The sequence below is a fragment of the Schistocerca cancellata genome, chromosome 9 (assembly GCF_023864275.1).
Source record: "Schistocerca cancellata isolate TAMUIC-IGC-003103 chromosome 9, iqSchCanc2.1, whole genome shotgun sequence".
NCBI classification, from domain to species: domain Eukaryota; kingdom Metazoa; phylum Arthropoda; class Insecta; order Orthoptera; family Acrididae; genus Schistocerca; species Schistocerca cancellata.
This window is the reverse complement of record NC_064634.1, coordinates 129,601,905-129,624,454: the sequence shown is the minus strand read 5'-3', so window position 1 is coordinate 129,624,454 and position 22,550 is coordinate 129,601,905. Positions and strand designations below refer to the sequence as shown.

Genomic DNA, 22,550 nt, shown 5'->3' with positions numbered 1-22,550 from the left:
GGTTTTTACACGTAGGTTGGGGTTTCACATCTAGGCTATAGATTTAAAGACGGTTCCTTAACTTTTCTTATGAAATGGAAAGGTACTTACCGGTAACTTCTAGTTAATTGCATCTAAACAAACTGCTTTTTCTCATCTGGCAACCAGGTGGATATCTTACAGTTCACTTTCAGTTCACTGTTTACGTTACACATCACTATAACTGCCATCTTTTTAATACAGAGTTTTATTTGTTTTTCTCAGTGTTACCAACATTTTCAGTTTTCTCCATTCAACTGTTTTGTGAATGTGTGTGTGTGTGTGTGTGTGTGTGTGTGTGTGTGTGTGTATTAGAGGGGGAGAGAGATCTTTTTATAAAATAAAAATTATTTATTTAATTTTTATTACTATTTTTTTCATTTATTTATTCTTAAAAATAATAATAATTATTATTATTGTATTTTCCTGTATATGCTTATGAGAGGAATCAGATGTGTTATCATTTGTTGGGATTTCTGTCTACTATATGATCAATCAGTGTAAACAGTGAATTGTTAGTCCTATTTACTTGGTCATTTAGTAATTGTTTCTTTTCGGCCTTTGTTTTGTATATATGATAATTTTCCTGTAATGTTAGGAGATGTCTTTCATTATTTATTCTAATTATCTTCATATCATTTTCTTTTGTAGAAGGGTTTGTGGTTATTTTCTCTCAAACGTTCTGCAAAAGTTGAGTGGCTCTTCCATATTTCCATGTTCTGATATGTTCATTCTACAGTGTGTCAAATGTTCTGCTGGTTTGTCCTATAGACCTGGACACCCACTGAAGATGCCTTGGTAGTACTTTGAAAATTCGGCTTCATTAGCCTCGAAAACATATGGAAAGCTTGTCAAAATAGCTTTTGCACAGCTTTCCACTAAGAATCACCGTTTAACAGGTCTATTAAATGTGTCCTGGAAAATGTCTTCGGTGAATGGACCATCAAACGTTAGATCAAAGGTGGAATCGCAGTAGGCAGCCTATGGATTCCATGCCCGGCTTTTATTGATAACCTACTGGCAATCGACATGCAAAAGGCTTCAATGAAACTCTGAACACTGCTTTTAATATAAGAGAAAACAGGTTTGTAGATCAACAACGGAAAGGTCGAATTCATTACGAACACTAGACTCCCCTAGAACCATGAAAGCACCACCAATCATATCAAGAGTGTCAATACCGTAACGTACCTTGGAGAATGGATCTCTGTAACACTGCAGCTCTCGAACAAAAGAAAATTAAACTAGGTAGGGCATACTGGCTTACAGAGAAACATGTATAAACGGCGGTCTAAAAGTTTCCGCTTCAGAACGTTGCTGCAGTCTACATGCAACGTAGCGCGACTCCGATGCGACATGTAAGCAAGGGATTACTTTGACATTCGTGTCTTTCCGACGTGCGTACAGTAAATTCGGAAACGTGAACTATGGCAATGATATTTCCAAACCAGCGTGACACGGTGTGCGTTCGTGGGGAGATCTCCTCAATACCCTTAGAACAGAAATGTATTTCTTCGCACCTTATACCTGGAAACAGATATCGATTAATACAAAGAAAGACATTACAACATGGGAGTCAGTTCATCAGTCCTCTATGCAGCAGCGCGCCTGTCCCTATCCAAGAAGATCCTAGAAGAGTCCCCGAATTACAAAAAAGCAAATATAGTGGGACTAAGGATTCTACTACATGGTACCATAAAAACCGAATCTTGAACTGTACTAGCATCAAGAAAATCTCACCATTATTGTTTCTATGGCCATCTGTACAGAATTGACTGCCTCAGGTTGTCTATACATGTCTTCAAAGTAGCTAACAAGAATAACACAACTGGATTCTTGTGTGGGCAAGCAAATAGATAAAGACCATGCAGAACTTTATAGTAGGCAGTATATAAACTAACAGGGGTGTCTACAATTTTGCTGTTGAAACCAGACCCTTCCTAACCTACCTTACATAAGTTAACCACAATGGGACCTGCAAATGGTCTAAGTATTGCACAATAGAGTTCAGCAGGAAAATGAATGAATACTGGACTAGCAGTAAAGTGGTAAGGTGCTAACAAGAAAAGAGCTACTAAACTTCACCAAGAACATCACAAGTGGCAGATGACAACAGCACAGCAAAAACAAAAGCACCATAGTTACAGGTGGCCTAAATGAGTTTAAAAAAGTACATGCACAATCATATATGAGCAAGATAATTGTATAATATACATACTGTTGTTATTATAAAGACGAACTCGGTTGGCGCTAGGTCATGTAAGTAACAGGTCGAGCTGCAAGTTGACAATCTCCTGTGTCGCCCTGCTATCTGCTACAAGCGAGCTGCAACGTGGCAGCGCTGGCGGGAGCTGTGAGCGACTGGCGAGAGCTAGTGCAATCGCTCTCCGCTAGGAGTCACTTGTGTGCTGCTCCCTCGCTCCCGAGTGAGTTCTGAGCGCTCTTCGCTCTGTCGCTAGGGGTGAACCATCCAGAGGGCCGGTGCGGCTGTGTGGGAAAACAATGAGCTTCGAATAAAGACATCACAAACTGTTGCAACAGTTTTCAAACAGCCTGTACTGCACACGCGCATCTCAGCAGTAGTTGCAACCGTCAGAACGCGTATTTCGCATGTTTCGTTGCTCGGCCACTTGTAACGCAAGTTCGCATCTTATCCACAGAACAGACAGTATACAGGACAGCAGATGCCGGCTCCTTTAAACTGTTTGCAGTCAAAAGTTGCGCTCAACGCCATATTGAAACCGCGTAAACGCGAAACAATGGCTGATGTTACTACAGCTCGAAATAGACTTTCTTACAAAACGGAACCAATCTAACTGACTAAATGAAAACTTTTACGAAAGGAAACGCTAGTAAAACTAGTTGTGATAAATCCATAGATAAAAGCTTATCGCAGAAGTCTTTAAACTTATTACTGTTTGCATACGCAAGCTGTGAAATATCACTGCTTTTATCTTCACTTCAGACAGAGCCGTATCTAGACGGAGGGGGCCGGGGAGGGGGGGGGGGGGGGGAAGCAAACCATACCAGACTATCTGCCCCGAGCAACAATAATTTCAGTGGATGCAATGTTCATATTCTCGAAGGAAAAAATCTTGTTTCACAAGTGACTGCACGTTGGTCGTCGATTATTCATATGATTTTGAAACGAATCCCAGTTGGCTTTTGATCATATTTGAACACATTCTAAGTTGATTTCTGAACGAATGTTCAGTTGACTTTTGAATTCGTGCATATTGTATGTGCTGTCTCTGCCAGGCTAACTCCCGTCGCGTCTATAAGTAAAAAAACTTTCCCGCAGTCAAAAGGGAATGGGGCTATAAGAACTGAGCCTAATAAACCCGAACGAATGAATGCCAATCGTCGTTTGTTTATATGGTTGGTTGGATATGCGAATGATCAGCGTTGTTATAAGTATTAGCGAAATCCTTAGATTCAGACTACCAGAGTGGAAATTTCTTCTCGGTCTACTAAGGACGAATTGTACAGTCTTCGGTTAGCAGTCGCGTAAACGCGTTGTACGAATGCGTAATGACGCCTAACCGAAGAATAAACAGAACCTGCGATTCTGGCAGGGTTAGTGAAATCAACTGGAGAATAAATTTTGTCAATGGTAGGAATAGTTACATAATTAGTGAGAACAAGATTGTTTGTTAAAATGAGGAAGGAGAAGAAATGGGAACATCACATAAATGATATGGAAGAATATGATAATTCCAAATCTGTATAAAAATTTTGTACTACTGTTTCTCGATCTCATGCTTGAGAAACTGGAGCATATGAATGAAATGTGAAACTATTTCCACACATAAAACTATTTGCTCGTAGTACGCCTGATAGGCATTTGATAATCGTATTTCGCGAATCGTATTCTGTCGTGTTATTTACGTAAATAAGGTACATAAAAATGACCATTTGTGGCAAAACAGATTCGCGTATTTGGCGTGTGTTACAATTGCAGAAATGTTAGAAAGGCCTATTTCGTTTCATATAACAGACAGTGACAAAATAGACGTAATCAAATCAAGAAACCACGCCACTCTTCGGTACTTTCGTATTAACAGGTTTTTCAGTATTAGACAACAACATTTTGATTTTTAATGTAGGAAATCATTTGACGAACTTTGATTAGTTAATAGATTAATTCGCAGAAAGGCTGTAGCAAGAGTGGAGGGAAAAAAAATGCTGGGACCTAAGGATTGGAGAAATGCGTACTTTTCCTTTCTTGCCTCTTGTCTTTACTGGTTTTATGTTTCCTATATTTAATTTTGTGTCACACAAAAGAGAACGTATTACCTAATAGACAATAAAGAATACAAATTTCTGAAGATTTCTTACTCCCCTGGTCACAAATAATCCCTCCCAGTATTAATTGTGAGGTTTTTTTTAAGGAGGTAGGATGTCAAACTGGCCGATTGGGAGCAGGAGAGACACTACACGGCATTTTAATCTCCACTGTCCTGAATAGAGGTTTGATGGCTTCTATTACAAAACATACACGTTGAATTCACGTGCGATAGAAGAATTCAGTGGAAGGAGGTGAGGCATTGCACTTAGGCAAACTTGCGATGAAAAAACATGTCGTACATTTTCGAACACATATGTTTTATATATCAAACTTCACAAAGGTGTGCGCTACAAAATGAACACATTTTTGAAAAATCAATTTTTAAAAAACTTTTGACGTCCTATCTCAAACGCTTAAGGGGAGGGGGGAAGGGGGGAGGCGGGAGGGGGGGGGGGAGCAAGACTGTCAAGTTTTTGCCCCAGTTCGGAAATATCGTAGATCTTTGCCTGGCTTCAGATGACCCTGAGCCTACTTTGTTCTGTAAATATTGCATTTTTCCTTACAGAAATTTCCTCTTACTTCTTAATTTTTCTTTTCTGGCACTTACTGTTGATAAAACAGCTTCAGTATCAGAGCCGGTACTTTCCTTCACGTTTCGAACCTGAAAGTAACGTAAGTATTACTTTAAATGGTTACATTAAGCTGTATTAAAATTTAATTAATGTAAATGTTTTGAACTGGGTCCAGACCTGTAAGGCCACTCCAACATATTATGTTAAACGAATCATATTCATTTAATAAATGCCGTCTGATAGACTGAAGTGTACGTGTTGCAAACAAGCTGTTGTCAGGCTAAATATGAGATACGTTTCAGCTTTTCCAGTATGTAACTGTTGGTGTGGAATGTCTTCTTCATCGTCGTCGTCCAACAACAGTACAACAATAAATCCTGATGACTAATTTGAGAAACGTGCGTCTACTTACACGTGACGCCGACAGTCAGCGTGTAAATGATCCAAACCTGAAGTAGCCATTTTTCACTGCAAACCCTTAAATTTTATACTGCAGAACACTTGGAAATTATGTATGACAGTAGTTATGACCAATATCGAAAAAATAGACACATCAACATCGTGCTGTGATATGAAACTTTAACTTACAAAAGATATAAATTTTGTGCCCCAATTAGTTTCCTCAGAATCGAATGATAGGTATTAATATACAGCAGTAAAGTCGTTTTTAGTTGAAAAGAAGAACCTCTGACAAAAACTAAATCCAGGAATCCAGTTACTTTTGCTTCATTTACATACAGTAGTTTTTCCAATTTGATGAGTTTTCATTGTTTACAGTAAGAAAATCGGAAAACTAATTTTTATCATGTACTGTATCCGGCAGTTTTGTGCTCGTTACTTTCCCTCTTACTACACTTCATTAAAATATTTTCAGCTTTTACAGTACATGAAACAACTGTTTACTTGCAGGTAAGCCCAGCAGCTAAAATGCACAATTAATAAACTAAACTAAATGTATCCATTAATCTTTGGCTTCAGACTCAGCTGTTTACTCGGCTTCGACGTGGCAGATTTTGTTCATGCACTCCAAATTTTGGCACATAGGTTGCAGCCGAGTTTCGAACATCACACCTGGTACGTATTTTTTTCATGCTTAGCACTGCGTATTTCGAGAATTTATTCTCATTTTCAGGTACAAATATTTACGTAAGTATTTTGTGTAGTGTTTATACGTGTGTTGTGCCTCTCTTGCACTGTACTACATCGTCTTTTTCAGGTTATAAGGTACTGTGTAGCCTCCATTATGCAGAAAATCACTCAATCGATGTGAAGTCCTGCACAGCGTGAATTGTGTGTTGCGCGGGTGTAGTTTTGTGCATGAAGGCGGATGCACAGTAATTATAACCTCAAAAACACGACATAGTACAGTCCAAGAGGGGCCGAAGAACACACAGAATGCTAATGTAAATATTTGATCATGACAATGTGTCGTACTCAGCATGAAAAAAAGTACGTAAATGGTACAGTATTTCATTATTTAAATAATGAATGACCTAGTTGCAGACTTTTGAAAAAAAAATGTATTATGATTAAGAAACTGAGCCAAATGTTTCTCTTCCCAACTGTGACTGGGACTTTTAGAAGGAGCAGTGACACAAAATGTTAACTGAAGAAGTTGTGAATTATTTCTGCCATCACTTTCCTCATCAACATTCTGTTTTATTTCAGATAAGTAGGTTGGAACTTAAATAGTGACAACACTGCTGCGGGGACACTATGCAACAGAATTTACTATTGTTGCTGATACGTTGTTGACATACCTACCTTACCTCCGAGCAAATGGACTCGCCAGCCCCACGTCACCGGCGGGCGCACAATCGAGGAAAACACAGTCACTTGTTAGCGAACGGTGTAACGTAACGGTGTCACTTATGTTTTCCAAACAGGAACAACGGAACTGGCTCAAGATTGAATGTGCCAGAGGTCGTACAGCACGACAGTGTCATCAAGCTCTTCAAGAGGCGTGCGGGGAATCGACATTGCCGTAAACAGTGGCCCTTAGGCAAAAGACTTCAACGAAGTTCGGCAAACTATGGCAGACATGTATCGGGCAGGTCGTAGTAGTGTCTCTGAAGAAGAAGTGCATGCTGTTGCCGCGTTAGTGGACAGTGATCGACGCCATACGATTCGTGAGCTCGCCCACGAAACCGGATTAGCGCATACGACTGTGCTTCGCATCCTGAAGGAACGCCTGGGCATGCGAAAAATTACATCACGATGGGTTCCGCATGACTTGACGGAAATGCAGAAATGGATGCGTTACGACGCTGCTGAGACGCACTTGGAGCGCTATGAGCGCGAAGGAGAGGCTTTCTTACGCCGTATCGTAACACTGGATGAAGGTCGGGACACACATGCCCGGACCGTGGCCGTGCGGAGACAAGTCCGAGTATCGGCCGTCACCCGGACAACGAAATACATCATTAAAACAATTGTAGCGCAGTGGGCCCCACTTGACCGGGCCGTGCACGGGGAACGTCCACGGGCCGGGGCCGGGCCGGGCGGGATACGCCGTTTTTAATTTTTCACGTGACGGACACGGCCTGAAGGTAGAACTGTCTTGTGAGCTGTGCAACTGCGCAAGACTGTTCTGTGTACAAAACATGGATGTGGAACGACTAATAGAAGAAGTTCATAAGTTTCCTGTTCTTTACGATCAGGGAAGTGAAAACTACAGGAATATCGAGAGCAAAGACAGAGTTTGTCATCAAGCTAAAAGAGGATATTTTTTTCAATTGTATAAGACTTTGAGGTGAAGCAACTCATGAATCACGTATCAGTCCATCAGTTCACTCCATCATCCTCCAATTCCTCAGCAAAATCTGTTTCAACACCATATCCTTCACATGTGGAAAACGAGTCAACAGAACCTACACAGCAGCTTTTGGATCTGCAAAGGGATTCCCACAATTCGTATGTAAATAACCAAAGCGATCATCCTCCAAGTTCCCCTGCATCCTCATCAGCTTCAGAAACTAATTCACTGAATAGTCCTCATTTGTTTTTCTTAGGGTAGTAGAAATTTAACTGTATTATTTACTAACTTATGTATTTATCTTACAATTACTAAAGTAATAAAATAAAAATGGTGTTCTTAAAACTTCATATTTATTTATGTTCTGTGTACTTTTCTTTATCCTACCTTAAAAAACAGCCAGTCGTTCTTTGGGTGAAACTGATACTCTTCAGAAAGTGTCGTATTTTCTCAGTCTTGGTTCTAGTTTCTTTAAAAGTTCACAGAAGCTGTACTGCGTCATCCTATAATATTCATAAAACTTAGTCTCATCATCTATGAGATGAGAAAATAATGTTCGAAACTCTCCCTGTACTGGTCTTGTTTTCCAGGCACTGTGGATCCATAATTTTCTTCGTTTTTTTTGCCTTGGTTCTTTTTCCTCGTCGTCTAAAGCAAGTGGTATAAGTCCTAATTCACTGTTACGAAAATTAGTGAACATGTTTTACAGCTTTCACAAACAGAAACATAGATCACCGCGTCCGAGTCGCTACAAGGAACAACAAAGACACGGACGTGCCCCGGCCATGTGTGGCCCCTGCAGGAACGGACCGGAGTACGGCCTTCCCTCGTCCGACGCTCCACCCTGACACGGCCCGGACGTGTGTGTCCCGACCTTGAGTTGTGGACCACATCGTACGAGCGAAAAACGTTAATACAACGAATGTCGTCATTATGGGTAGCCGCGAAAGTTGAAAGTGCATCAGAGCCCCATTATGGTGAAAGTTATGGTGATTCTCGTGTACGACTGTGATGGGATCCCATAACGCAGGGGATCCCAACAAAACTTTCTCGAGGACCCCCTCATCGAACACGATTGGTACCTTGTCATATCAAAGTATCAAGTACCTAAAAGAGCCAAATTAAGTGTCTTTTTATACGTTTTCTATTTTTGGTACTTAGAAAAAAACATTGACATATTCATTATTGAAAACATATTGAGTTTAAAACTTTTTCAATTTAGCTATCACTGTTATTGCTAAATTTTTGATTATTGCTCAAAATCTTTGTCTTCAAATCTGGGTGTTTAGTATAACAAACTCATTAAAAAAAATTGAGTATGAACTGAAAATGACAGGTAAAAATTAAACCTGAGTATACTGGTCTTACAAGTGTACTACACTTGAAATTGCATTGAATAGACATGTGTGAAAAATAAGAAAACATTAATTTCATACAAGTTATTATTTATTTGAAAAAATACAGTTACAACAGAGTGCTCCATCAGTATACAGCTAGATTTAATTTTCAGTTCTTAATGAGATGAGTGCAATCTGACCTTTGAGTCCACTATTTCTGGAATATTAGGTTCCAAACTTGAAACTTTCACTCTGAAATCCGACCGCATGTCGAGCCGATTCCTATATTTGTTTTTCATGAAACACATGGAAGAAAATGCTTGCTCACACCGATGTGTGGTTGCAAATGGAAGGATCTTTTTCGTTGTCTTATCTCCAATTTTCTTGTAGTCCTTTCGTGCTGGTGCCCAGAAGTCTGTAATTTTATCACTGATGAAAATGTTTATCATCGTACCACAGCTGGACAGATCCACAAGTTGATCTTGCTCTTCCTTAGTGAGGCCTTGGATTTTGTCTCTGAAGGGATTTCGAATCCATCTGTCGTAAAGGTCGGGTTCAGGGAAATACTTTCTAAAAGTGGTGGCTAGGCTGCGTAGATGCTCGGCTACATTGATCTTGAGCTGGTCAGGCAAACTCTCCTCTGATGACTCCAAGAATGGTTTTAAAGTAGAAAAGTTAGTTAGTGATTCGTTTTCAATCCTTGACGCCCAGATCTGACACTTTTTGAACATGTCTACATTTTTTCCTTGTAAACTCAAGTTTAACACATTCACGTGTTCAAACACATCACCTGAGTAGGCAACTGGGAAAAGCCAAGTGAAGTTAGTGAGAAAATCCGCGTACTTGGTGTCAAGAAGGAAGAGACGAACCTCGTCTCTAAGTTCAAAAAATCTTGACAAGATCCTACCTCGAGCAAGCCGTCTTATTTCCGTATGAATAAGAAGTTGCTCATGCTCACTGCCGATCTCTCTAAACAACAAAGAAAATAATCTGGATTGCAGATGTAGTTGATGATTTGAACCACTTCGTTAAGTATCTTTTGCAAAGGTTCAGGCAATCTTTTGGCTACTAAGGCTTTGCGATGGATACAACAGTGAGTCCATTTCACCTCAGGGGCTACTGCTTTGATACGAGCTGGAAGTCCTGTTTTTTGCCAGCCATTGACTTTGCTCATCCGTCGACAGGCCTACATATTTTTTCCAGGTGAAATCGTGTTCATTGAGATAATTATTTAATACAGTAAAAATATCGTCTGCTGTCGTATGCAGTAGTTCGCATGAAAAAAGAAAATCCTCACACTTGGTCCTCCCGTAAGAATCGTGCGGAAACAAACATTATAGTTTTTCTGATATGTCTTTGCTTTCAGCCAATTGTAGAGCGTACATGTCAGTCATGCAAAGTCTAGCCAGCAATGTTTCTTCGATGTTACCTGCCATATCAGTAATTCGTCTTTGAACAGAATTATTTGAGAGCGGGACAGTTCCTATTACTTTAGCAGCTGCATCACCTAACATTCTCTTGCAAAGTATTATTTCTGATGGCAGTATAAGTTCCTCGGCAATTGTGTGGTTTTTTTCCACATTTAGCAACAAGCTCAGCCACCTCGTAAGACGCAAGGGTTGCATTTTCATTTACATTTGCACCACAGTGTCTGGTAATTGTTTTACGAGGTGTTTTCAACTCTACTAATTTATTTTTGAAAAAAATCTAATGACTTACTTTTGTACTCTGGGTGCTTTGTTTCAAGATGGCGCCGGAGTTTATCTGGTTTCATACATTCATTCGAAAGGCTTTCATAGCAAATTACACACTGAGATTTAGGCTGTTGCTCAGGTCCAGTGAACGTAAAAACGATTTCCAAGTAATCAGAGTTACATTTTCTAACTTTTCCAGTAAGCTTAACAATGATCTTGGAAGGGTTAGGTTGAAGGGACGCCGACGATTTAGGTTCAGTGGACACTGACAACTTCGGTTCGAGAGTCACTGACTTGCTTGAACATCAAATGCAGTAGGCCTCTTCATCTGTAGGTCTTTCTCGTTTTAACGAACCACTTTTTAACCAACGGTCCATTTTTAACTACGCGAACTGTGGCTTCCGCGAAAAACAACGCTTTACAGACACTACTGTTTTAATACAGAATACTGAAAATGTAAACAACGCGGTCTGTGAAAGCACTGGCAATAAATTAACAATGGCCGATTGTCGTCTGAAATGCGAGTTTTTGTGTAAAGCGACTGTCAGTTGTCAGCTGCAAAGAGGCAGCTCGCGCAGTCTAACGGCGTACAGTAGAACTATTTGCCTCTATCTAATTCTAGTTTTGTTCTAGTGTGTGCTAGTGGCAGTTGGCTCTAGGAAGACGCTAGACGCAGAAGTCAGCGTTCGCTAAAACTCTGCTCATGCAGGAAGCGGCCAAAACAAAAAAATCTGTTATCATACGAAATATATTTAATATACTTTTTATTCTAATAGCATCCTGCGGACCCCTATGGCGTAGCTCGCGGACCCCCACCTGTTGGGAACCACTGTCCTAACGCATTGCGTTCCTATACGACAGACCGACAATGCACAGTATTACTGTTCGTTTTTGGAGCATCACCTGTGATCAGCTTTGCGAAAGAAGCGGTGACACTTTCTGCGCAACCCACCCATCATTTTGTACGACAATGCACGGGCGCAGACAGCGCAAGCTGTGGCTGCTCCGTTCAGTCGATAGGACTGGCAAGTACTGTACCATTCACCGTACTCCCCGGACTTAAGTCCTTATGACTTTGCTTGGATTCCGAAGACGAAGGAACCACGTCGTGGCATTCGCTTGAGAACTTCTACAGAGATTCGATAGGCAGTAGACAACTCCATTCGCACCATCAACAGAACAGGCTCTGCTAACGGTATACTACGCCTTTCACATCGTTGGCAACGGGTTCTACACAACGCTGGTGACTACTTTGAAGGAGAGTAACAGGTGCAAACATGTAACCTTTTGTATCGGTTGTGAATAAATAGTTGCCATTATTTAAGTTCCAACCCTCGTGTTTTGATTGTATGCGTATGGTATCAAATAAACTTGTCTCATTGACTTTGATAACACAAATTTTGTTGTTGACTGACAGTACATAGCAGATAGTTAGTACGAATGTTGATAAACTAAATGTAGCAGTTACAAAAAGTCGGTAATTACTTAATTTGGAGAAAAATTATCACTACTTTAACTGGCAGGTAGTACCTGTAATGTGTCTGGTGTGTCTAGTGATTATGAACGTGGTATGTAGCTTAATTTAACTATTATGCTCACATCTGTTAACAGCATAGAACACATATTTCAGCCTATGCCACTTATGTGAGACAAGTTAATGTATACCCGTCATTTATAGCAACGAGTACAGTAATTTATCCACAATTATCAGCTCTTTTGTTGCGATCATTGTACGGAAGAGGAAAAATTTATTCATTTTGAAAATGAAGTCAACAGAGGATAGTGAGCTTTTATTGCTTTTGATACCCTAAAATCCCTATATACAAAAAGTTTCTGCAGAACAATCCCTGAAGAAAATAAAACTGCGCTAAGACTTATTTAGATTTACAGTTTAGAGACGCGCTGGTCCTTTAAAGGCTACCATGAACCTGACACTTAACTTTCTTAAACAGGAAAACTGTGAGACTGAACGCAGGAAGCTTTCTGCAGGCTTATATCTTTGGAACAAGGTTATTATAAGCTTTGGAGTTACCAGAAGAAAGTCCTTTGGTCAGTCGAAACTAAATAGGTTCGTTCCAGTAAAGGTGTCCGAACGGAATAAAACCGTGTTCAAACTGTCCCTACTGCGCGTGCGCACCTTCGCTATAGTTTCGACCGTCAGAACCCTTTGGGTTTACTCGAACAAATGTTTCGCATGTTTTCGTTGATTGGCCACCAATAGCTCTAGTTGGCACATTCGCTCTCCTCGCGTTGCTCAAATGATTGTGACTTAAATAATGAAACAGTGCACCCTGTACGTACGTTTTTCATGCTTAGCATTATGCAGTTCGAGGAATTATTTTGCTATTGAGTACTGTGTCTCTTACATTACGCAGAAAAACAAGCACACAGTGTGAAAACCCTGACAGAATGAGTGATGGTTTGCCTGTGTCGTTTTTTGCACGATGAAAGAGGCACGGTACCTTACAACCTGCGAAAGACGACTGCAGTGCAAGACAGGCAGCACAACGCACAAAATACTAATATAAATATTTCAGCGTAACAATGAGAAACTCTCAAAATGCGTCGTGCTAAGCATGAAAAAAGTACGTACGTTATACAGTGTTTATTTAAATAATGAATGACGCAGTTGCAGGCTTTCCAAAAACATCGATTATGATGAATGAAATTGAGTCAAACGTTTCTGCTCCCCAGTTGTGATTAGCACTTTCTGGAGGAGTGATAATACAAAATGCTAACGGAAGAAGTTCTGAAATATTCCTGAAATTTGCCACTTTCCTCATCAACATTCCGTTTCCTTTTACATATTTTGATTAAATGCAAATTATGACAAGTTTGATAAGCTTGCAACGCAAATTTTATTGCTGATTGACAATACACAGTAGATAGTTAGTAGTAACGTTAATGAACTACTACGTGGTAATAATGTGATTTGAAAGAAAGTTATCACTACTTTAGCTGGTAGGGGTTGGCTGCAATGCATCTAGTACTTATCAACATGGTACGTAGCTTAATTTCACTAATATGCTCGTCTCTATAACAACATAGGACGCGAATTTCTACCTATGTATCTTATGTTAGACAAATTAATGTACGCATGTCATTTACAGCAAAGACTATAGCGTGCGATGCACAATTATCGGCTCGTTTGATGCGATCATTGTGTGGAAGACAGAACGTTTATTCAATCTGAAAGTAAACAGAGGAAATGAAATAATTTTGCTTTTGATATCCCAAGCTTTAAATATGCAACTCATTTCCGCAGAAAAATCCCTCAACGGAATAAAATTACACTAGTTCAAAATGGTTCAAATGGCTCTGAGCACTGTGGGACTTAAATTCTGAGGTCATCAGTCCCCTAGAACTTAGAACTACTTAAACCTAACTAACCTAAGGACATCACACACATCCATGCCCGAGGCAGGATTCAAACCTGCGACCGTAGCGGTCACGCGCTTCCAGACTGAAGCGCCTATAACCGCACAGCCACCCGGTCGGCTAATTACACTAGTATGTATGAAATTTTCACAAAGTTGAGATGTACCGTTCCTTTTGAAGGGCTAGCAGGAACCTAATGCTATGAGACTGATCACAAAAAGCTAAGCACATGGGCACGCTGATATTTTTGGAGCATACTTATTAAGGGGCTCCGGAAAGGCTCAAAATCATGAAAAGTTCAATTTTTACTTTTTTGCGTTTTCTGAATCTGCAGACTATTACCTTTTAATAGATATATAATTTATTCAATTCCGAAGACTACAACTATTTTTAAATTTTTTTTGAAATGTGTTCTACATGGGCGTGACCCACTGTAGCGCTGTTAAACTGCTGTCAAATGGTGTTATTATTAACGTCCGTGTTCATCAGGTACATTTTAGTGATGTGAGATAAAGTATGTGTTGTGGCTAACCTGTGATGGTTCAATATATATCGCTGGTGTGATTGTCGATTGTTTCATGTTTATTTATTTTTTTATTATTTACTCTGTCGTTATCTCGAAAATATTCGTAATTAATTCTGTTTCTTGAGTCTCTGTTTTGTTGAAGTATAATAATGAGTAAAAGTAAAGTTATTAGAAATCCTCTGAAGGCTTTTAAGAAAAGGAGAAATGTTGGAATCTTTTCTTGCATACTTCTTCAACCGATGAAAATCCCCAACATAGCTTGTGTCCCAAAGAAGAAGACAGTTGGTGTAAATATAACAAAGGATTGCTAACTGGTGAAGTGTACACTCATAAGCATAGTCTGCCTCATGCAATAATGGAGGTGATAAAACCTATTTTCAAAGACTTAACAGCACCTGAACTGTTGAAAAAGTGTATTCACGGAAAAACTCAAAACCCCAATGAAAGTGTAAATAGTGTTATATGGTCGAGAATCCCCAAGACTGTATTTGTTGGAATAGAAACACTTCACTTTGGTGTGTTTGATGCTGTTGCGACTTTCAATGATGGCAATATTGTAATGTGCAAGGTATTTAGAAATATGGGAATGAAGATAGGTTCTAACATGGTACGAGCGATGCTTGCTTTAGACAAGGAACGCCTTCGGGCTGCAGACAGGGCTGTAAAGAGTCTAGAAATACAAGCAAGAGTAAACAGGAGGAGGAACAAGAGGAAGCTGGAGGAGGAGTTGCAGAGGATGAAGATAATCCATCCTATGGACCTGGAATGCACTAAAAAGTTAATCCAATCTTTGTCGCTCGATTCCCAAAACTTTTATTTTCTCATACTAATTACATGTTTTCTAAGCATCTTCCAAACATATTTGTTTCAAACTTTCAGTAAATGTTACACAGTACCTTCTGCATAATTTAACACAGCCTTTTTCCAAAAAACTGTATATTTTTGAATATATAAATAAAAAATTGCAAAAAAATGTTGTGAATTTTCATTACAATTGAAAAAAAATCATCTTTAATAAGTGAACTAAAATTTTGTAAAATCCCTGTGTTAAGTTGTAGCCCATATTCCAACAAATAATCTGTAAAAAGTTCAACTTCCTACCTCAAATACTTTGTGAGGAAAGATGTAATTTATAAGCGTTATTTTAACATTGCAAGTATAGGGCGTTCCGGAGCCCCTTAAATGCTTTGGAGGCAGTCAGATGAATTTCCTCTGATCAGTAGAAACTAGTTGCAACTGTCCATTGGCCGCCAGTTGAACGGCTTTCACCCAGTCACAAACCACGGGAACTGGGAGAATGCCTACGTCGAACACATTCTTGTAGCTCCAACGGTTGCAACCGTATCTCGAGCGAACCTGATGTAACTGCCATTGGCCGCCACTCGAACAGCTTTCAACGAGTCATAAACCAGAGGAACTAGGAGAATGTGTCGAATGCATTCCCGTGACTCTAGCCGTTGCAACCACTACTCAGCGAACGAGTGGCAGCCATGTTGGGTCTTTCTCGCTACTGCTAGCACAATGAATACACAGAAAGATAGATCCTTTATCATTTAGCTACAAAATAGCAGGTCAGCAACTGGAAGCAGTTAATACCATAAATTATCTGGGAGTACGCATTAGGAGTGATTTAAAATGGAATGATCATATAATGTTGATCGTCGGTAAAGCAGATGCCAGACTGAGATTCATTGGAAGAATCCTAAGGAAATGCAATCCGAAAACAAAGGAAGTAGGTTACAGCACGCTTGTTCGCCCACTGCTTGATTACTGCTCAGCAGTGTGGGATCCGTACCAGATAGGGTTGGTAGAAGATATAGAGAAGATCCAACGGAGAGCAGCGCGCTTCGTTACAGGATCATTTAGTTATCGCGAAAGCGTTACGGTGATGATAGATAAACTTCAGTGGAAGACTCTGCAGGAGAGACGCTCAGTAGCTCGGTACGCGCTTTTGTCAAAGTTTCGAGAACATACCTTCACCGAAGAGTCAAGCAGTATATTGCTCCCTCCTACGTATATCTCGCGAAGCGACCATGAGGATAAAATCAGAGAGATTAGAGCCCACACAGAGGCATACCGACAATCCTTCTTTCCACGAACAATACGAGACTGGAATAGAAGGGAGAACCGATAGAGGTACTCAAGGTACCCTCCGCCACACACCGTCAGGTGGCTTGCGGAGTATGGATGTAGATGTAGATCACTACGATGTTTTTAGCTGGTTTTATTAAGGAAGCGAGCTCGGAGACCTCACGCAGTGCTAAGATAGCGCACAAGCTTCAAACCTAACGTCTGTCATTTTTACCAATAGAATGTGGAAATATAATGCGTCGAAAAAATATCTTTTCCCAGTAGGCCAAACTACAGTTCTTGTCATGCTAACATGTGTTAACAGCGGTGGCGACAGCTTCGTACAACCTATTATAACAGAACGGACTAGTAAGTATTGTTGCCATAAGTATCTATAACTTTCAACTGAACATCTCTAAACATTAGAAGTAGAAAAGGTCGTAAACACCCTTTCCACAACAAAATTTGAAATCTCCAGCACAAACACCGGAATCCCACCGGAATCCTTAAGCAGCTGCCATGACAGTTTAAAAGAAACTAACGAAACCAAGCCATATAGAGGTACAGCAGCCATGCTTGTTGCCAACTAGGTTTAAATAAAAGACCAGACTGTAGATCTCCTGCGACCTATTTTATTACACAGCTTTCATAATAGCTTTTACCGGGTGTACCGGTATGAAATGAGCGTTTTTTGTGAAAATGAAACACTAATTTTGAATTGAAAAGTAAAAACATTTTATTCAAAGTACTGACCATTGCTTTCTATACATTTTGACCACCTTTCCGGCAATATGTGAACACCACGCCAACAGAAATGTTCGTTTGAAGCAAACCAATCAGACACGCAATTTTCGACTTCTTCGTAGGAATCGAAGTGTTCCCCAGCCAATGCGTGTCCCATTGTTGAAAACAAATGGTATTCGGAAGGGCCAACTCTGGTGAATACGGCTGGTGGGTTAGCAGCTCCCAGCCAAGTGTTTTGATTGTATGCTGAACCAGGTTTGCTTTGTGTGCAGGTGCATTGTCATGTAAAAAAAATACTTTGCCATGTCTCCTGGCCCATTCTGGTCTTTTTTCGATCAATGCATAGTTCAAATTGATCATTTGTTGTCTGTAGCGATTAGTATTCACAGTTTCACCGGGTTTTAGAAGCTCATGATACACCACACCTTTCTGATCCCACCAAACACAGAGTATTGTCTTCTTGCCGAATCGATCTGGTTTTGCAGTCGATGTTGATGGCTGTTCCGGATTAACCCAAAAGTTTCCCGTTTAGGATTCTTAAAATAAATCCATTTTTCATCGCTAGTAAGAATTCGATGCAAAGTTGATTTTCTTTCATGTCTTTGAAGCAAAATTTGACAAATGGTTTTTCGGTTTATCCATCTATCTTTCATTCAATTCGTGTGGCACCCATTTTCCACAGTTTTGGATCTTTCCCATAGCTTTCAAACGGTCAGAAATTGTTTGTTGTGCAACATTTAGCATTGCTGCCATTTGCTTCTAACTCAGCTTCATCCAATATTGCTTGCAATTCTGTGTCTTCGAACTTTTTTGATGGTCTTCCACATTCTTCTTTTCTTACATCAAAATCATTATTTCTGAATCGTTGAAACCATCTTCAGCATGTTGGTTCTGATACAGCATGATCACCATATGGCTCGACAAGCATTCGATGCGACTCTGCAGCGCTTTTTTTCAAATGAAAACAAAAAATTAATGCTTTCCGCAGATCATCACGTTCTGGTACAAAATTCGACATTGTTAACACGACGAAAACATATGATGTTGTTTGTTCCATGTCTTGATGTACACTAAATATCTTTGACAGATGTCATGCCAACCAAACAAAAAAAAAAAAATTAAGGCTCGTTCGCAACAAATGTTCCCTTTCGACACATTTGTATCTTAACGCTCATTTCATACCGGTATACCTGGTATTTGGCTCAAATGGCTCTGAGCGCTATGGGACTTATCTTCTGAGGTCATCAGTCCCCTAGAACTTAGAACTTGAACGTAACTAACCTAAGGACATCACACACATCCATGCCCGAGGCAGGATTCGAACCTGCGACCGTAGCGGTCGCGCGGTTCCAGACTGTAGCGCCTAGAACCGCTCGGCCACTCCGGCTGCCAATCGCTTTTATTATGAAGACAGAGTCACAGCACGAGAACAAAGTCTTTCTCGATGGCACTGATATGTAAAACATTCTCGGTTTTCTTGCCTCGTCAATTCAGGATAAAATCTCAAGCTTTCGACGACAGCTTCTATCGTCATCGTCAGGAGCAACTGACTGTCTTCACTGCTGCCCTGGTGGCCCTTTTATAGCCCGTGGACGGCTTTTGATTCCATCCATTCTCGGTGGCTGGATCCCCTCGATTCGCAGTGAGGAGAATACACTGCCTGGGTTACACTCAGGGTGGAATCAAAGCGTTTGGAACAGCCCCCTGCACCTGCTGCTGCCGCCGTCTGTGTGCCGGCTGTCGCTGCCGTTCGTTTGTCCGCCACCGCCGCCGCTGCCGCCGTCGCCAGGTGTTCGCCGCCGCCGCCGCCGCTGCCCACAGCCGAGTATACTGGGCCACCCCTTTTGCCGTTGTCGTCCAGCCGCTGCCCGGAGGGATTCGCCGGACCGCTTTCACCGCCTGCCGGAGGGGCTGCCCCCCCCCCCCCCCCCCCTCCTCTGGCTGAGGGCTTCACCGTCGGCCACACCTCTGTTGCTGCCGCCATTAACTGCAGAGTGTGCGGACATTCGCCACGCCGGACATTTGCCACGATTTTACCTGCTCCGAAGGGTCGGATCCCTTGTCTCCCCCTCCTCCTCCTCCTCCTCATCATCATCGCACTGAACCTTTCCACTGATTTACTTAACATAGAACCAGAATCTCTCTGGATTTTCCAGCACATGTCTAGAGAGAGTTTTCTTGTGGAAAGTATTAAATGCATCTCTCATTGAAATCTGCACCAAATTTCTTCGCCAATCTTGGAGATTTTGCGTTCGTCTACTTCATATGGTCTTCACTTACATAGTTTGGAAGGATTGGAGACTGTCTCTTAGAAAGAAGTCAACCGAATTTTTAGATGATTTTATAAATAGATAAATTTCGCGTTTATTTTTGGTGAATTTCTTTGATACGGAATTGAGCCTCGCTGTGACTGTGTGTTCAGTAATCCCTGGATCCGTCTTGATGCTCAGGATTATTTGTGGCTAAGAGTTCAAGTATGTTTTCGTAACCATTTACAATTTGAATGGTCTCTTGAACTAATTCTTCAAAATAATTTTAAAAAACGCATTTAGAATAATTACGGAAATTGTTTTCTATCTACAATAGGGTCTGAAAATATATTTTTGTCAACATACGGAAGGTAGCCTGAAGTTACTGCCAACTACAATTGTATGAGTATGGTACCTATTTGTGATGAGACTCAAGTTTTCTTTGAACTGTTCTGCAACTGTTTCATCTGAGACCGCGGGTCGGTAAAGGGAGCCAGTTATTAATTTATTCAAGTTGTCGAATATAACCTCTGCCCATACTGCTTCAATGTTGCTTGTGAGCTGGAACAGACATTACATTATTTTTCCGTAAGTTGTGCTTCTTTTTTCTGTTGTAGTGCAGATCATTACAATTACGGCTTTTCCCTCCAAAACCTAGGATGCTTTCTCTGTGACCCTGTAAATACCAGAGGTAAACAATGTAGAACAACAACGTACGTTACAAGCATAGCATTCTGTATTACTTCATTTCCTTGTTTCTAACATTTTAAAATTATTTGTCGACTTTAGATGACATGTCAGTCATAGATGTTCTTATCTCTATTTAGTGAACGTATTTTCAGTCAGTTTTGAACATTGTCCCGCTACACTTTATTAACTAATGTTTCGCCGCAAGGAATATCGCATATTAGAGAGTAAATTAATATGGAGTATGTCGTTCTTCTTTTCAAACATTCACACTCCCATTTCGTCTTTCCTTGTTGCCTTTTGTGCATGCAGATGCAGTACTTAAAGTATGCAAAAATGGAGTGATCAAAAAGAAATGATTGGCGTACATTCGCATTCTCTTTACATCGTTCCTTTCTTGTTGCTCCCATGGCGATGGACTGTTTCTATCGCAATCAGTAAACGTGAAAGGAAGCTACCGTACCGAGAGAGGAGTCTAAATTTATACTTGGCAGAACTAATTACATACTGACATAATCGTCGGTATTGCTTTCGTTTCCCAAAAGTTATAAATATTTCAATTTCGGAAAAGAAGCTCTGTATTTGGCCAAGATGTCGAAGAAGAAGGTCCCTTACGTACTGGTTGTATCGAGTAAGATGTGGAGACGGCGGTTTGAAAGCGGACAGAAGAAGTACGAGGAAGGGCATCCCTTACCTGAGGGATCGCTACCTGGCGAAGGGGCATGTGTGCAAATGTTCGGCATTCTAACTGCAGTCCTTCGCCGCCGCCACTGTCCTGGCTGCCGCCACGTTGCTCTTCCCTGCCGCCGTCCCCATCTTCAGCTCCCCCTTGTTACCACCTCCATCATTTTCACCTCTCCCTCAGCTAGGTAGGCTCTTAGAAGAAACAAAAGCAGACATTCAGTAACCTTTTCTGCGAGGTGGGAAGATTTCACGGCTCCACTTAACATTATATCACAAAAGCAGGTACACCAAACGCGAAAACCGCGATAATAGTAGTTAAAAAAAAAACCTCATAGTAACACAGATCATCCAGTTTTGCTCTGAACACATGCCACAGCAGAAATAACAGACGCATGGGATGTATGGCTCGTGGCATCTACAGGGTGTTTCAAAAATGACCGGTATATTTGAAACGGCAATAAAAACTAAACGAGCAGTGATAGAAATACACCGTTTGTTGCAATATGCTTGGGACAACAGTACGTTTTCAGGCAGACAAACTTTCGAAATTACAGTAGTTACAATTTTCAACAACAGATGGCGCTGCGGTCTGGGAAACTCTATAGTACGATATTTTCCACATATCCACCATGCGTAGCAATAATATGGCGTAGTCTCTGAATGAAATTACCCGAAACCTTTGACAACGTGTCTGGCGGAATGGCTTCACATGCAGATGAGATGTACTGCTTCGGCTGTTCAATTGTTTCTGGATTCTGGCGGTACACCTGGTCTTTCAAGTGTCCCCACAGAAAGAAGTCACAGGGGTTCATGTCTGGCGAATAGGGAGGCCAATCCACGCCGCCTCCTGTATGTTTCGGGTAGCCCAAAGCAATCACACGATCATCGAAATATTCATTCAGGAAATTAAAGACGTCGGCCGTGCGATGTGGCCGGGCACCATCTTGCGTAAACCACGAGGTGTTCGCAGTGTCGTCTAAGGCAGTTTGTACCGCCACAAATTCACGAAGAATGTCCAGATAGCGTGGTGCAGTAATCGTTTCGGATCTGAAAAATGGGCCAATGATTCCTTTGGAAGAAATGGCGGCCCAGACCAGTACTTTTTGAGGATGCAGGGACGATGGGACTGCAACATGCGGCTTTTCGGTTCCCCATATGCGCCAGTTCTGTTTATTGACGAAGCCGTCCAGGTAAAAATAAGCTTCGTCAGTAAACCAAATGCTGCCCACATGCATATCGCCATCATCAATCCTGTGCACTATATCGTTAGCGAATGTCTCTCGTGCAGCAATGGTAGCGGCGCTGAGGGGTTGCCGCGTTTGAATTTTGTATGGATAGAGGTGTAAACTCTGGCGCATGAGACGATACGTGGACGTTGGCGTCATTTGGACCGCAGCTGCAACACGGCGAACGGAAACCCGAGGCCGCTGACGGATCACCTGCTGCACTAGCTGCGCGTTGCCCTCTGTGGTTGCTGTACGCGGTCGCCCTACCTTTCCAGCACATTCATCCGTCACGTTCCCAGTCCGTTGAAATTTTTCAAACAGA

The 22,550-nt window shown here is 41.1% G+C and overlaps 1 protein-coding gene across 1 annotated transcript in view; it reads right to left on the bottom strand.

Moving 5' to 3' along the window:
• Nucleotides 1-2,372, bottom strand: part of LOC126100508 (uncharacterized) — a 50,353-nt gene extending 47,981 nt beyond the window's left edge. Inside the window, exon 1 of the mRNA XM_049911118.1 lies at nt 2,237-2,372. Coding sequence (XP_049767075.1) covers nt 2,237 — 1 coding nt within the window. The 5' untranslated portion in view covers nt 2,238-2,372. The remainder of the gene's footprint in view (nt 1-2,236) is intronic.
• Nucleotides 2,373-22,550: the final 20,178 nt, after the last annotated feature.